At 48.7% G+C, this 13,556-nt stretch overlaps 1 protein-coding gene across 1 annotated transcript; it reads left to right on the forward strand.

Moving 5' to 3' along the window:
* The first annotated feature begins 2 nt into the window (after window positions 1-2).
* Window positions 3-11,320, forward strand: ZGPAT (zinc finger CCCH-type and G-patch domain containing). Its single transcript, XM_083744443.1, has 7 exons — window positions 3-245; window positions 1,933-2,674; window positions 3,460-3,593; window positions 4,797-4,955; window positions 6,319-6,450; window positions 8,168-8,585; window positions 9,788-11,320. Exons 2-7 carry the CDS (start codon window positions 2,088-2,090, stop codon window positions 9,924-9,926), a joined length of 1,569 nt encoding a protein of 522 aa, XP_083600569.1. The 5' UTR covers window positions 3-245; window positions 1,933-2,087; the 3' UTR covers window positions 9,927-11,320.
* The last annotated feature ends 2,236 nt before the right edge of the window (window positions 11,321-13,556 follow it).

Below are 13,556 nucleotides of genomic sequence, written 5' to 3' on the forward strand. Positions count from 1 at the left end.
AAGATGGCGGCGCTCGTCTCTGGTGCGCCTTCCGGCTTCCGGGCATAGAGTTGGGTCTTCCCTCGTCTGGGTAGTGGCCGGCGCCTGGAGTCGCCGGGGTCGCGGGGGCTGAGAGGGAGCCTGGCGGGGCTAGGAAGGCGGGATCGGCGCGAGGCCTACCGTCGTCGAGCTTCCGTAGCGGGGCGGGACGTCCAAAGCGCTGCGCCTTTCGTCATTCCAGTCCCCCTTGCGAGCAACCCTGCGAGGTAGGCCACCGGGGGGGGGTTGACGGGTATCTCTCGGGGAGGTTTTGGCACAGTCTGACCCCCTCCTTTGGTAGTCCTCACAGAACTCTAGCCCAATGGGTGCCTTTGATTTGATTTGATTTGATTTTTTTTTTATTTCAATGCAAAATTATAACAAAAATTACAAACATTGAATCCAAAATAACACCATACAAACAAGCAAAAAGAAAGAAAACAGAACACGAAAAAAGAAAACAAAAAAAGAACACATCTACAAATTAAACCATATCATCATTCTAATCTAGTCATTACATACATATACACGTATTGACTTCCTTCCTTTGTTCTAAGACCTCAAAATTGTTACTCTTACTAAATTGTTGTGTCTAATGTAGATTACTTCCATCATTGTACTTTTCTACTCCATTTTTCTTTTTCTTTAACCCTGCGAAGCATTTTTCTTTAACCCTGTAAAGCAAATAAATAAATAAATAATTATTTGATTTGATTTTGAATTGATTTTAAAATGAATTGACTTTAGAATGCTGTGTTACCTTTATTGTTAGCCGCTCTGAGCCAGGCTTTGGCTGGGGAGGACGGGATATAAATAAATTATTATTATTATTATTGGCCGGAGCGGGGCCTGGTGAGGGAAGAGAGCGGCTGTCGCAGGGCCAGCTCAGGGATGGAGCCTCTGTCTCCAAAAGTTTTCAGTCTAGGAAGACAACCATACACAACATAATCACTTCAGGGGAGGGTTTAGATCCTGCTCTCCAGGAGGACGCCCCAAAGCAAAGAAAAATGAATAAAGCAAAGCAACCGATTTTTAAGAATTTGCCACACATTAAATATTAAAGCATGTATGTGTGTATGTGTAGATAGATAATTTATTACAGTCGGAGACCAGCTTATAAAACACACTTGGGGGTACAATCCCAGAAGGAAAACAAACATTTTAAACAATGTACAACAATAAATTTATAAATGCGATAAGCGTATCAACACTTAAAACTTTAAGATAAGCTACTGCAGAGAGATGACCCAGAGTCACCCATGGAACCGAGTTTGGGGATTTTCTTAACTAACTAGTTTGGGTTGGGGGATGGTCTGCGCCTACAGATCTGTACACAGAATCTGGCGACCATCCGGGTCATCTTATGATCTTTGCCTAATAGGAAAAGGATGTGTGTATATGTATGTGTTTTTTCCCTGTTTGAAAAGCCCCCCCCCAAATAAATATGAAGGGTTTTTCCCCCATTTAGCCTGCTTTGATCGTGTGACACAAGGAATAGTGTCTTGCTCTGCTTACATACCTATTGAATGTTGCGGCAGCAGCAGGAGGCCCTGGAGAGAGTCAAGAAGTGGCTGGGAGTTCTGTGGTTACTATGGGCTCCACATTAGGAGCCACAAGGCAGGCATGGGGAAAGTTTTGCTTGCTTCATTTCTGCAGTCAGGTTGCCATTAACGGCACAGGAGCAAAACTAGTAAAAGAAAGGTGGCAACGCTGGCTGCTCCAGTGAATTGTTTCCTCGGAGCAGAGGCTGTAATTGTGGGGCATACTTTGCTGCAAGTTTGCACCCATTGAAAGAGTGGAATAATGGCTGCCTTGTCTTAAGTGATCTATTGAATAAATTCTAGGGGCTGGTTTTTAATACTGTGGTCTTATTTCTAACTCTTTGTAACTTTAACTAACCCACCTTTGCTGCAGTGAGGTGTGCCTGATTGATAACAAAGAGGGAATTGCTGGACAGCTCAGAAGATCTTGCTTTGGGCAAGCATCTGCCATCGAGTTTTCCTGCTACCTGTCAAGCTGAAGATGTGCTGAAGCCCAAAAGGGGGCAGGGACCTCTTCATTCTGCAGAGATGGATGAGGAGAGTTTGGAAGCGGCAATCCAGACCTATAACGCCCAGCTGCAGCAAGTGGAGCTGGCTTTGGGAGCTGTGCTGGACCCAACACAGGAACCCGACCTGATCCAGCTGCAGGCGGATTTAAAGCAGCTGATAGAACTGACAGAATCCAGCCTGGTTTCTGTGAAAAAGAGCAAGCTCTGTGCAACTTTGGACCCAGAGACACTCTCCACATCTTCGTCCAATCCTCTCCAGTCAGACAGGCCACTGAGCACAGATGATGAATATGCCGCTTTTAAGGAAGCCATTTCTGAAATAGGTGGAGAGGATGAGTCCCCAGATGCTCAAGATGTGGAGCAAGAAGGAGAGGAGGAAGAGGAAGAAGAAGAGGAGGAGGAGGAAGCCAGTGGGATGAAAGTGAAAGCCCCATACTACAGTTCTTGGGGCACCCTTGAGTACCATAATGCCATGATTGTGGGGAGTGAATCTATGGAAGATGGAAGCCGAGGGGTCAGAGTGCTCTATCTCTACCCCACCCACAAATCCTTGAAGCCGTGCCCCTTCTTCCTGGATGACAAGTGTCGGTTTAAAGAGAATTGCCGGTAATTAGGATTCCTCTTGAGTTGGGTAAGGGGTAGGGATGGGGTTCCCAATGGGTCAGGGAAGTCTTCATAATATTCTTCTCCCCTTCCTCCCCTCCAACAAGGACCTGGATGCTATGCCAAGCTTGCATTCCCCGTACCCACTTTCATTTTGGGCAGCTTTCTCCAACCTGCTGCCCTCTGCACCAGGATTTCCCAAACTTGGATCTCCGGTTTTGGACTACAACTCCCATCATCCCTAGCTGGCAGGGCCCAGTGGTCAGGGATGATGGGAATTGTAGTCCAGAAACAGAGGGAAACCCTGCTCTAGATATCTGGTAGTACAGCTCCCGTGAGCCCCAGCCAGCATGGCCAGCTGCTAGAGAAATGGGCTGTGGAGGCTACAATACTTGGAAGGCACTGGGGTCCAATTTAGAGCATCTCTGCAGTTTAATTTTGCAGTATCCTTTGTGCAGCTTGGAAGCTTGCAGTTCAGGTGCAGGGGAACTTTGGCCCTCCGATCAGCCTCCGATCACAAATGGCCAATGGTCAGGGAAGAAGGCAGCTGTAGTTCATCAACATCTGGTGGGCCAAATGTTTCTCATAGACAGTCCTGAATAAGAATATAAGGAGAGCCCTGCTTGCTCTGACCAACTAGTCTAGCATCCTGTTCCCACAGTGGCCAGTCAGTGGGATGCCTGAAAACAGCACCTGAGTACAGCAGTCCTCTCCCCGTTTGTGATTCCCAGCAGCTGGCACTTGTGATTCATTGTCCTTGTGTTGCCCCCCACCCCACCCTCCTGTAGATTCTCCCATGGGCAAGTTGTATCTGTGGAGGAGCTGCGCCCCTTTGAGGAGCCCGACCTCAGCTGCCTTGCTGTGGGCTCAGCTTGCCTGGCAAGGCATAAGGATGGGATCTGGTATGCTGCTAAAATCACAGGTGAGTTTCTTTCGCTTTGCACGTTTGCTGTGAGGTTGGAGGGTGGTTTATTCCTATTTCTAACCTGACTTATGGGTGCAGCAGGGGTAGGCAAGATACCTGTCTGGCATGAGGGGACCCTAAGACATACCCGAACTATCAGTGGCCCCTCTGATGCAGGCGTTTGCATGATGCACTCTTGCAAAGAAATTCAAACATTAGCTGCCTGCAAACATTTCAGTTACTACTCCACGTGTAGTAACTAAGCTGCGTTATTCCAAGCTTGTTCATTGGTCCATCTAGCTAGTTTATTTTCTCTGATTAGCAACAGCTTTCCAAGATTTCGGGCACAAGCATGTGTTTCTTTGGTCTTTATACCCACAGCCCTTTTTAACTGGAGAACTGGGCCCTGAACTATTTTGTATGCAGTACACTTGCTCCACCAAAGTGATTTCCCCAATGTATATTGGGGGGGGGAGTGGTTAAAAAAAATGCCTCCTGTACTTTAAGGATGCATTTAATATCATACCTTTTAGAAAGTAATGGGTATTAAAATAGCCCATCAGGAACTGGGAAAACAAAGTCACAATGCTATACCAGTTCATATATACAGTGGATATATAAATCGATCTACAGTTCAGTCTTGTGCACGTCTATCCAGAAGCAAGGTCCACTGAGTTCAGTGGAGTTTACTCCCAGACCAAAGTTGCACCAAAAGGTATTGATCTGAAACGGTTTCTTTCACACACCTCTTGCTGAGGAGTTGTGAGAGATGCGTGTCTTGACATTTGAGCTTTGGGGGGGGGGGGAGCTTCTCCTAATTGTACATGGGATGTGGGTGGCGCTGTGGTCTACACCAAAGAGCCTAGGGCTTGCCAATCAGAAGGTCGGCAGTTCGAATCCCCGCGACGTGATGAGCTCCCATTGCTCAGTCCCTGCTCCTGCCAACCTAGCAGTTTGAAAGCACGTCAGGTGCAAGTAGATAAATAGGTACCACTCCGGCGGAAAGGTAAACGGCATTTCCATGCGCTGCTCTGGTTCGCCAGAGTCATGCTGGCCACATGACCTGGAAGTTGTACACCAGCTCCCTCAGCCAATAAAGCGAGATGAGCATCGCAACCCCAGAGTCGTCTGCGACTGGACCTAATGGTCAGGGGTCCCTTTACCTTTACGCCAGTTGGCGCTTTGAATTGCAGCCTAACCGTTTCACTTTCCCTTCCTCAGACATTGACAGCGGTTACTACACGGTGAAATTTGATTCGCTGCTCCTGAAAGAAGCGGTTGTGGAAGGAGACGGCATTATGCCTCCCCTCCGTGGCGAGGAGAGCTCATCCTCATCGGAGTCAGAAGGCGATGAAGTGGATGATGCCGGATATGCCAAAGGTATAAGGCATGGGTAGGCAAACTTAGGCCCGGGGCCAGATCCAGCCTAGTCACCTTCTAAATCTGGCCTGCAGACGGTCCGGGAATCAGCATTTTTTTACATGAGTAGAATGTCTCCTTTTCTTTAAAATGCATCTCTGGGTTATTTGTGGGGCATAAGAATTTGTTCATTTCCCCCAAAGAAATATAGTCTGGCCCCCCACAAGGTCTGAGGAACAGTGAACTGGCCCCCTGCTGAAAAAGTTTGCTGGCCCCTGGTATAAGGTGTGGGCATTCAAGCCTCACAGGGCTTCGGGGGGGGGTGCCTCCCTTTTTGCTCTGAACATCTGCTTTCACTTAGTGTAACTGCACTCTTTAATCTCTCGGGGAAAGGATTGTCTCCATCATCTTGAGCCCGCTACTTGTGGCCATGTTGAAATGCTGGAGATTCGCGCGCTGTTTTTATCTGCAAAGTGGCTCGCTTTAGTCAAGGTCACCTTGCCCTCAAAAACAGTAAAGGTTTGTTCCGCGCACAGCAAGTCTTAAAAAAAAAAAAAAGAACCAAAGCAATCGCAGGAGCAAACGGACCCCAGGAAATTTGATTCCTCCGGAGTTGTGGCTGTGAAGAAATGGCAAATGGAGTTCAGTGACCATTGGAATGTAGTGCTGTATCTGCGCTGTAAACTTAGAGGAACTTTAACAATGCATATGCTCCAAATATACCAGGAAACTGTGGTTTTATGAAGAGGCCAAAAATGCTCTGCCAGCACTCTCATAGAAATAAGTTTGCAAGGGGAAGGAAATATTGTTAAAAGGGGGGATAAAGGAAGCTGCCTTTGTTCCTCTAGCTCAGCTACTCTCTAGGATTTCAGAGTTAAATGTTTTCCCAGTCTTACTAGGAAACCTGGGATCTCCTGCATGTAAATTGAAGCGTAAGTGACAGGCAGTAATATAAAAGCTCTCTGCAAGCTGGCAGCTGCTTTAAGTGGCCAGAAAGCCAAACCATATACATGTAATCATAAATGCAATTTATGTAAGGAGCTTAAGGTGGAATACATGGTTCTCTTCCCCATTTTATTCCCCAAACAGCCCTGTTGGGTGGCTGAGAGGATGTGACTGGCCCAAGGTCACCCAGTGAGGTCCGTGGCTGAGTGGGGATTTGAACCCTAGTCTCCCAGGTCCTAATCTGACATCCTCCTTACTACACCACACTGGCTGGAATGATTAGGGCATTTAACAAACTCTAGTCTTCAAGGCAGCCAGAAGTTGAGAGAGAAGCCGGTTGTTCTTCCTGCTTCCAAGATTCTGCATTAGGCATCCCACCCTGCTTGGTTTTGCCAGTGCTGCTGCCCTCCCCCACTTAAATCTCCTCTTGTGCCCTCAGTTATCGACTCCAGCACGCCTGAGAATAGGGAAGGGCCCTCCTCTTGCAGTTCCTCCTTCGGCAGCTGGGAGGCGCATACGCGTGGCATCGGCTCCAAACTCCTTGCTCAGATGGGGTATGAGTTTGGCAAAGGTAAGTATTTGCATGTGCGCAAAAGGTGGTTGTCTCTGCAACTTATGCAAGTAATTTCTCTGCTTGTGCCAATAATAATAATAATAATAATAATAATAATAATACGATGGTACCTTGGTTTATGAACTTAATCCGTTACAGAATTCCGTTCTTAAACCAAAGCGTTCTTAAACCAAGGCATTCTTTCCCATAGCAGCGGGGGACTCAATTTACAAATGGAACACACTCAACAGGAAGCCGAACATGTTTTGCTTCCAAGCAAAGTTCACCAACCAAAACACCTACTTCCGGGTTTGCAGCGTTTTTAATCCAAGTTGTTCATAAACTAAGCTGTTCTTAAACCAATGTACCACTGTAGTAGTAGTAGTAGTAGTAATAATAATAATAATAATAATTGTATTACTTATACCCTGCCCATGTGGCCAGGCCTCCCCAGCCACTCTGGGCAGCTCCCAACAGAACACTAAAAACACGATAAAACATCAAACATTAAAAACTTCCCTTCAGATGTCTTCTAAAAGTCAGAGAGTTGTTTATTTCCTTGACATCTGATGGGAGGGCATTCTACAGGGAAAGCGCCACTACTGAGAAGGCCCTCTGCCTAGTTCCCTGTAACCTCACTTCTCACAAGGAGGGAACTGCCAGAAGGCCCTCGGCGCTGGACCTCAGTGTCTGGGCTGAATGATGGGGGTGGAGACACTCCTTTAAGTATACTAGGCCGAGGCCATTTAGGGCTTTGAAGATCAGCACTAACACTTTGAATTGTGCTTGGAAACGTACCGTATTTTTCGCCCTATAGGATGCACCGGCCCATAGGACGCACCTAATTTTTTTGGGGGGGGGGAAATAAATGGGAAAAAAATTATTTCCCCCCAGGCGCTTGCGGGGCTGGCGGCAGGGAGAAGCAGGCTTCTCCCCGCTGCCAGCCTCCAAAGGACGTCGGGAGACAGCGGGATGGCGCGCTGCGCCTCCCCGCTGTCCCCCCCGCTTGTGGGGCTGGCGGTGGGGCTCTGCTGAAGCCTGGAGAACGAGAGGGGTCGGTGTGCACCGACCCCTCTCGCTCTCCAGGCTTCAGCGAAAGCCTGCATTCGCCCCATAGGACGCACACATATTTCCGCTTCATTTTTGGAGGGGAAAAAGTGCGTCCTATAGGGCGAAAAATACGGTACTGGGAGCCAATGTAGGTCTTTCAGGACCGGTGTTACATGGTCTCAGCAACTGCTCCCTGTCACCAGTCTAGCTGCCGCATTCTGGATTAGTTGTTGTTTCCGGGTCACCTTCTTGGTGGCCCCACATAGAGCGCATTGCAGTAGTCCAAGTGGGAGATAACCAGAGCATGCACCACTCTGACGAGACAGTCTGTGGGCAGGGAGGGTCTCAACCTGCGTACCAGATGGAGCTGGTAGACAGCTGCCCTGGACGCGGAATTGACCTGCGCCTCCATGGACAGCTGTGAGTCCAAAATGACTCCCAGTAGGGACGCCTGATGCAAGCTAATGACTAGGAGTAGCTAATGAGTAGGATGCCTGATGAAAGCTAATGACTTCCGAAAAATCACTGCAAACTGCCCCCCCCCCCATATGACCTGGGTTGCTGTGCGTAAGAGAAACCTGGTGGACAAGCAGCAGCAAGGACAGGCCCATCTGCTTCATCCATCCAAGTGTCTCTTACACATGCCATGTCAAGTCCTCCACCCATGACTCTCCTCCTGCTTCAGGATTGGGGAAGAATTCGGAAGGCAGAGTGGAGCCGGTCTTAGCAGTTGTGCTGCCCAAAGGCAAGTCCTTGGACGAGTGTGCCGAGATCCTCCAGAAGAAAAGAGAGGGGAAGGTTGATCCAGCCAAGCCCAGAAAACGGAGGGCGAAAGGCAACCGAGTCGCCCGGCCTCCCCGGCAGGGCCCAAAGCCCTCCCGAAATGTCTTTGACTTCCTGAATGAGAAGCTTCAGGGCCAGGACCTCGGTAAGCAGGAGGCAGGGCTTACACCTCTAGAGAGGAGCAGCAAGGAGATCTACCATGCCAGTAAGAGCACGAAGAAGGCTCTGAGCGTCCGCCTCTTCCAGACGGTGGAGAAAATTGACCAAACCCAGAAGGACATCCGCGGGATCCAGGAAGCCCTGGCACGCAACATCGGGAGGTAATGAGACCTTTCGATTCTGCATGTGGTATCTGATCTAGAATGGAGGCCGTGGGTTTGGGCTTCCCAGTATTTCTAGCTTAGCTGGAAATACTTCAGTAGCGCTGGCTGGGGCTGATGGGAGTTGTCGTCCAAAACATCTGGAAGATCACCAGGCTCTTTCATCACAGAATCAGAGAACTATAGAGTTAGAAGGGACCCACAAGGGCATGCATTGTGGCAAAAATTGGAAAAGACAAATATAGACCTCCATCTGTTATTTCTCATGAAAACAGTATACACTGACACATTGATACAAGTAAAGGTGGATCTGGCTGGCCATCTCACCACTAGAATTAAGACCATTACTAGAGTCAAACAGGGATGCATTTTGGCACCTTTCCTGTTTAATTTATATATTAATGACATGGTTAAAGAAATGGAGGGCCTATAGTATGCTCCTGTCACAATTCTCGACCAAAAACTCTCAGTCTTAATGTATGCTGATGACCTAGTACTTGTATCTAGAACCCAGGTGGGCCTGATACGGTTGCTTGTGAAATTAAGTTCATATTGCACGAGGAATGCTTTATCGATAAACCTGAGATATTTGAAGATGGCTATTAAAGTGGTGCCCCGCAAGACGAACGCCTCGCAAGACGAAAAACCCGCTAGACGAAAGGGTTTTCCGTTTTGGAGGCGCTTCGCAAAACAAATTTCCCTATGGGGTTGCTTCGCAAGACGAAAAAAATCTTGCATCCCCCCGCGGGTTTTTTTCGCTTTTTTCGCCCTTTTCTTAAGCCGATAAGCCGCTTATCAGCTGTTCTGCTGATAAGCCGCTTAACAGCTGATCGCTGGAAGCCGCTTGACAGCTGTAGCGCTAATCCACTAAGCTGTCAATGGGCTTGCTTCGCAAGACGAAAAAACCGCCAGACGAAGAGAATCGCGGAACGAATTCTTTTCGTCTAGCGAGGCACCACTATATAGTTCCCCTCTTTTCCAGGCTGAACATACCCAGCTCCTTCAACCGTTCCTTATAAGGCTTGGCTTCTAGACCCTTGATTATCTTGTTTGCTCTCCTCTGCCCACCTTCCAGCTTGTCAATATCCTTAAATTGTGGTGCCCAGAAATTGGAGGGATGGAGGGCGATAGAGTAGGCACCTCCCTGTGCATGTTCCTTTTCTGAGGACGTCCTTCTAATTCTCTGGGTTTGGGGCTTTCAGGCACACGGTTGCCGCAGCTCAGCTAGAGGAGAAGCTTGCCGGAGCCCACAAGAGACTGAGCGAGCTGCGGGCTCAGGAGGCCAGTCTCCAGCGAGAGCAGAAGAAAGCCAACACGCACAAGAAAATGACCGAGTTCTAACCTGTCTCCTCTCCCGCCCTTCGTCAGGCCGGGCCATTTTCACTGGTCTGGAGCAGCCATGCTGTTCTACAAGTGTGCAAGGAGGGAGACCTTGCTATCTCTTGAGCTGGCAGACAGGCTAGTCCTGCTCTTCCTTTGTCCTGGCTGCACAGCAGGCCTGAAAGGCAGGTGCAGACGATGAGGTGGGTGGCCCAGAGCCATGCATACCTGAATGCAAAGGTAGCCAGCGTGGGGTGTTCTAGGTGTCTCTGGGCTTGAGCTCCTATCATCCCTGACAGGGCCTGATGAGTGTTTCTAAAAAGAAAGGCTACATGGTGATGCACCTACATTGGAGCTGCAGAGAACGTTAATGAGGCATGGGAGCCGCTAGCAGATTCCTGCCCTTCTCCTGGCCGTTTCCTTGTCTGTCACCGCCTCTCTGCCTCCCAGGATCCCTTGGCAACTTCTTGGTGGTGGGTGATCTCCCCACCCAACTCGCAACAGAGAAAAGCACCACGAGAAGAAGGAAGAGATAAGGTGGTTCTCTAGCACCTAGCGGAAGGAACTGCTGCAGTCTCATGCGCGGCATCCGCACCGATAGTCAGGTGCTAGAAGTGTGGTAGCATTATCTCCCTGTGCAACTCCTGGGCAGGGAGGGTTTAACAGCCATGTGAAAAGAAGCTTGGAGGAAGGCTGGCCGTTTTCACTGGCCCACACGAGCAGCAGTTCAGTTCTTTGAGGATTCTTGGCCTATAGTCCCTGTGCTCTCCCCCATCAAATCCCGGCAAGGTTGAAGGCAGAACCGCCTCCCGTAGGGTCTCCTTAAATCAGAGGTGGGGAAATCTGCGGCCGTCCCCCTGTTGTTGGGACTCTAGTTCCCATCATCCTTGACCACTGGCTGCGGCTGACGGGAGTTGGAGTCCCAACAACATGGGGACAGCCACGTGCTTTGCAGTGTGAAACGGTGTGCAAAGCTGGTCACGTGTGGCCTCCAGGCGCATGCTGAGCCTGCATTGCCGCCCTCCCAAATCTAGCCTGAAATCCTACGGACGGGGTGAAGGAAGGAGTGCAAGAGGCTTTCAGGTGACATCAACCCCCCCCCCCCGAACAACAACCATCAGGTGGTGAGTTCTTCTGTGTTCATGCAACCACCTTCTGAAGCATTTGCCTTCCGTCAGAACTGACAGCGGAGCAGAGAAAAGCCACTATCATTCTTGCTCTCTCCTGCAGCCCCACAGGGGAGAGAGCATCAGAGAAGTGGGTAAACTGTTTGGTCTCAGGAAGAATGCTCTGCTGAGGAGAAGAGCAGTGGTGGGTTCTCCGTTTCAGGGCAGGCTTAGACATCTGTGTAGCTTCCTGTGCACGTTTCCTTTCAGGTTTGTAAAGATTATTTTGCGTTAAAAGAACAATTGTCATGCCGACTCCTTTGCTTTCTGTGTCTTGGGAGTTTCCTTTCTGGGTTCTGGGACTTTTTACGTAGCTCAGGTTCTAGTGTGCGCGCTTTTGCATGTATGATATCTTCGTTTGCAGTCGGGTTTGCAAAATATAATTCGCCAGCAAGGAAGTGGTCTGGTTTTCTTCAGCTGTGCCTGAGCCATCTAACAGAGATAAATCTACCCTGTAAAAAGCGCTGGGGGCCAGAAGAAGAGCAGCCACTCGGTTTAAATTCCTGTTACATCCCTCCTCCCACACTCTTGAATTTTGTTAGAAAGGCATCTTGTTCTCCTTCCATTTCCCATTTCTAAAGGAGCAATCTTTGGCGATCCCTCGTAGCCGAGTAACATTGTCTTCCATAAGCACGGTTTTAACAATGAGTCCGTAAGTGACTATGGAGGCCAGTTCTGGACCCGCACATCCTTCCACAGTGGGGACATTGGTTCCCGGGTGGGAGTTGATCACGGTGTGGATTTGCCAAGCGTGCCTTCCTCTTAGCACGTTTCTCCCTTGCATCCTGAGTTCAAGCATCTTCAAAGCCCATGGCACCTTTGGGAAAGTAAGGAGGAATAGTGACAGAAAGACAAATGTAAGGAAGTCTCTCCTAATCTGTGCCCATTAAATGTGCTGTATTTGTGCTAGGTGCCAAATCCCACCCTGCTGGGTGCAATGCGTTCAGCCCTCTGTTTAAAACAGGGTGGGGTGTTATCCTCACTTAGTCTGAAAAAGCTACTACTTTGCTAGGGTGACTGGGTCTTGTCAGGTTCTTCAACACGCCGGCGTTCTTGTTTAAGGCTGCAATGCTTGTTTTGCTTTTTTTAAAAAAATTACCGTATTTTTTGCTCTATAAGGCTCACTTTTTCCCTCCTAAAAAGTAAGGGGAAATGTTTGTGCGTCTTATGGAGCGAATGCAGGCTGCGCAGCTATCACAGAAGCCAGAACAGCAAGAGGGATTGCTGCTTTCACTGCGCAGCGATCCCTCTTGCTGTTCTGGCTTCTGAGATTCAGCATATTTTTTTCTTGTTTTCCTCCTCCAAAAACTAGGTGCATCTTGTGGTCAGGTGCGTCTTATAGAGCGAAAAATACGGTATAACCTAGGACTAAGAACCACTGAATCCAGTGGTGCTTATTCTAAGTAAATGTGCTCAGGATCGGGCAGTACAGATATGCACATGACAGTAGGTTCTACTTCTGGGTCCACGTAAACCACAGGGCACATGCTATGCCTGAAGAGTCATGGAAGATTGGAAGCACCAGCTTCTCCTGCTCTTAAATGCTGAGCAGGTTTCTAGTTCTCATGGGGAAGGCTAGCCAGGCGAAGCTCCCAATTGGGGAATGGAAGCAAGAGTCCTGATTCCCCAGGTTTTGTGCCAGTCATCATTCACTCCTTAGACCACCCTCGCTTGCTACCCTTAGTAAGTGGGAACTAAATGTTACTTTGTCCGTCTGTTAGTTACCTGTTCCTTACAAAAGAAGAACCGATTTCTGGAAAGGAACCTCATATTTTGCATCCACAATAAAGTATTCAGGCTACATTTATGTGTGGTAGATAACATGTTTTAAAGGGTGGTTTGTGATTCTCTGATATTACTTGGAAATGGTTTTCTCCTTCCCACCGAATAATACTGGGCCCCTCTTTGGCCCCAGAAAGCATGGGAGAACCTCAGTGAAATAATCTGCTCTTCCTCTGGCCTGAAATAGGATGAGGTTACTTGCACAGAGCTCTTAATTTAACTCGCGGTTGCTGGCTCAAACCACGTGTCCACATAACGAAGCATCTTGTTTTTTTTTAATATTCTATGTGGCCGCCGAGACCACACAACACTGGTCTTGAAAGACCTACATTGGCTCCCAGTACGTTTCCAAGCACAATTCAAAGTGTTGGTGTTGACCTTTAAAGCCCTAATTGGCCCCGGTCCAGTATACCTGAAGGAGCGTCTCCACCCCCATCGTTCTGCCCAGACGCTGAGGTCCAGTGCCGAGGCTTTTCTGGCGGTTTCCTCACTGCGAGAAGCAAAGCTACAGGGAACCAGGCAGAGGGCCTTCTCGGTAGTGGCACCTGTCCTGTGGAACAGCCTCCCACCAGATGTCAAAGAGAAAAACAACTACAGTGGTACCTCGGGTTACATACGCTTTAGGTTACAGACTCCGCTAACCCAGAAATATTACCTCGGGTTAAAAACTTTGCTTCAGGATGAGAACAGAAATTGCGCAGCA

Source organism: Podarcis gaigeae (genome assembly GCF_964106915.1).
Source record: "Podarcis gaigeae genome assembly, chromosome: 6".
Classification (NCBI taxonomy): Eukaryota; Metazoa; Chordata; class Lepidosauria; order Squamata; family Lacertidae; genus Podarcis; species Podarcis gaigeae.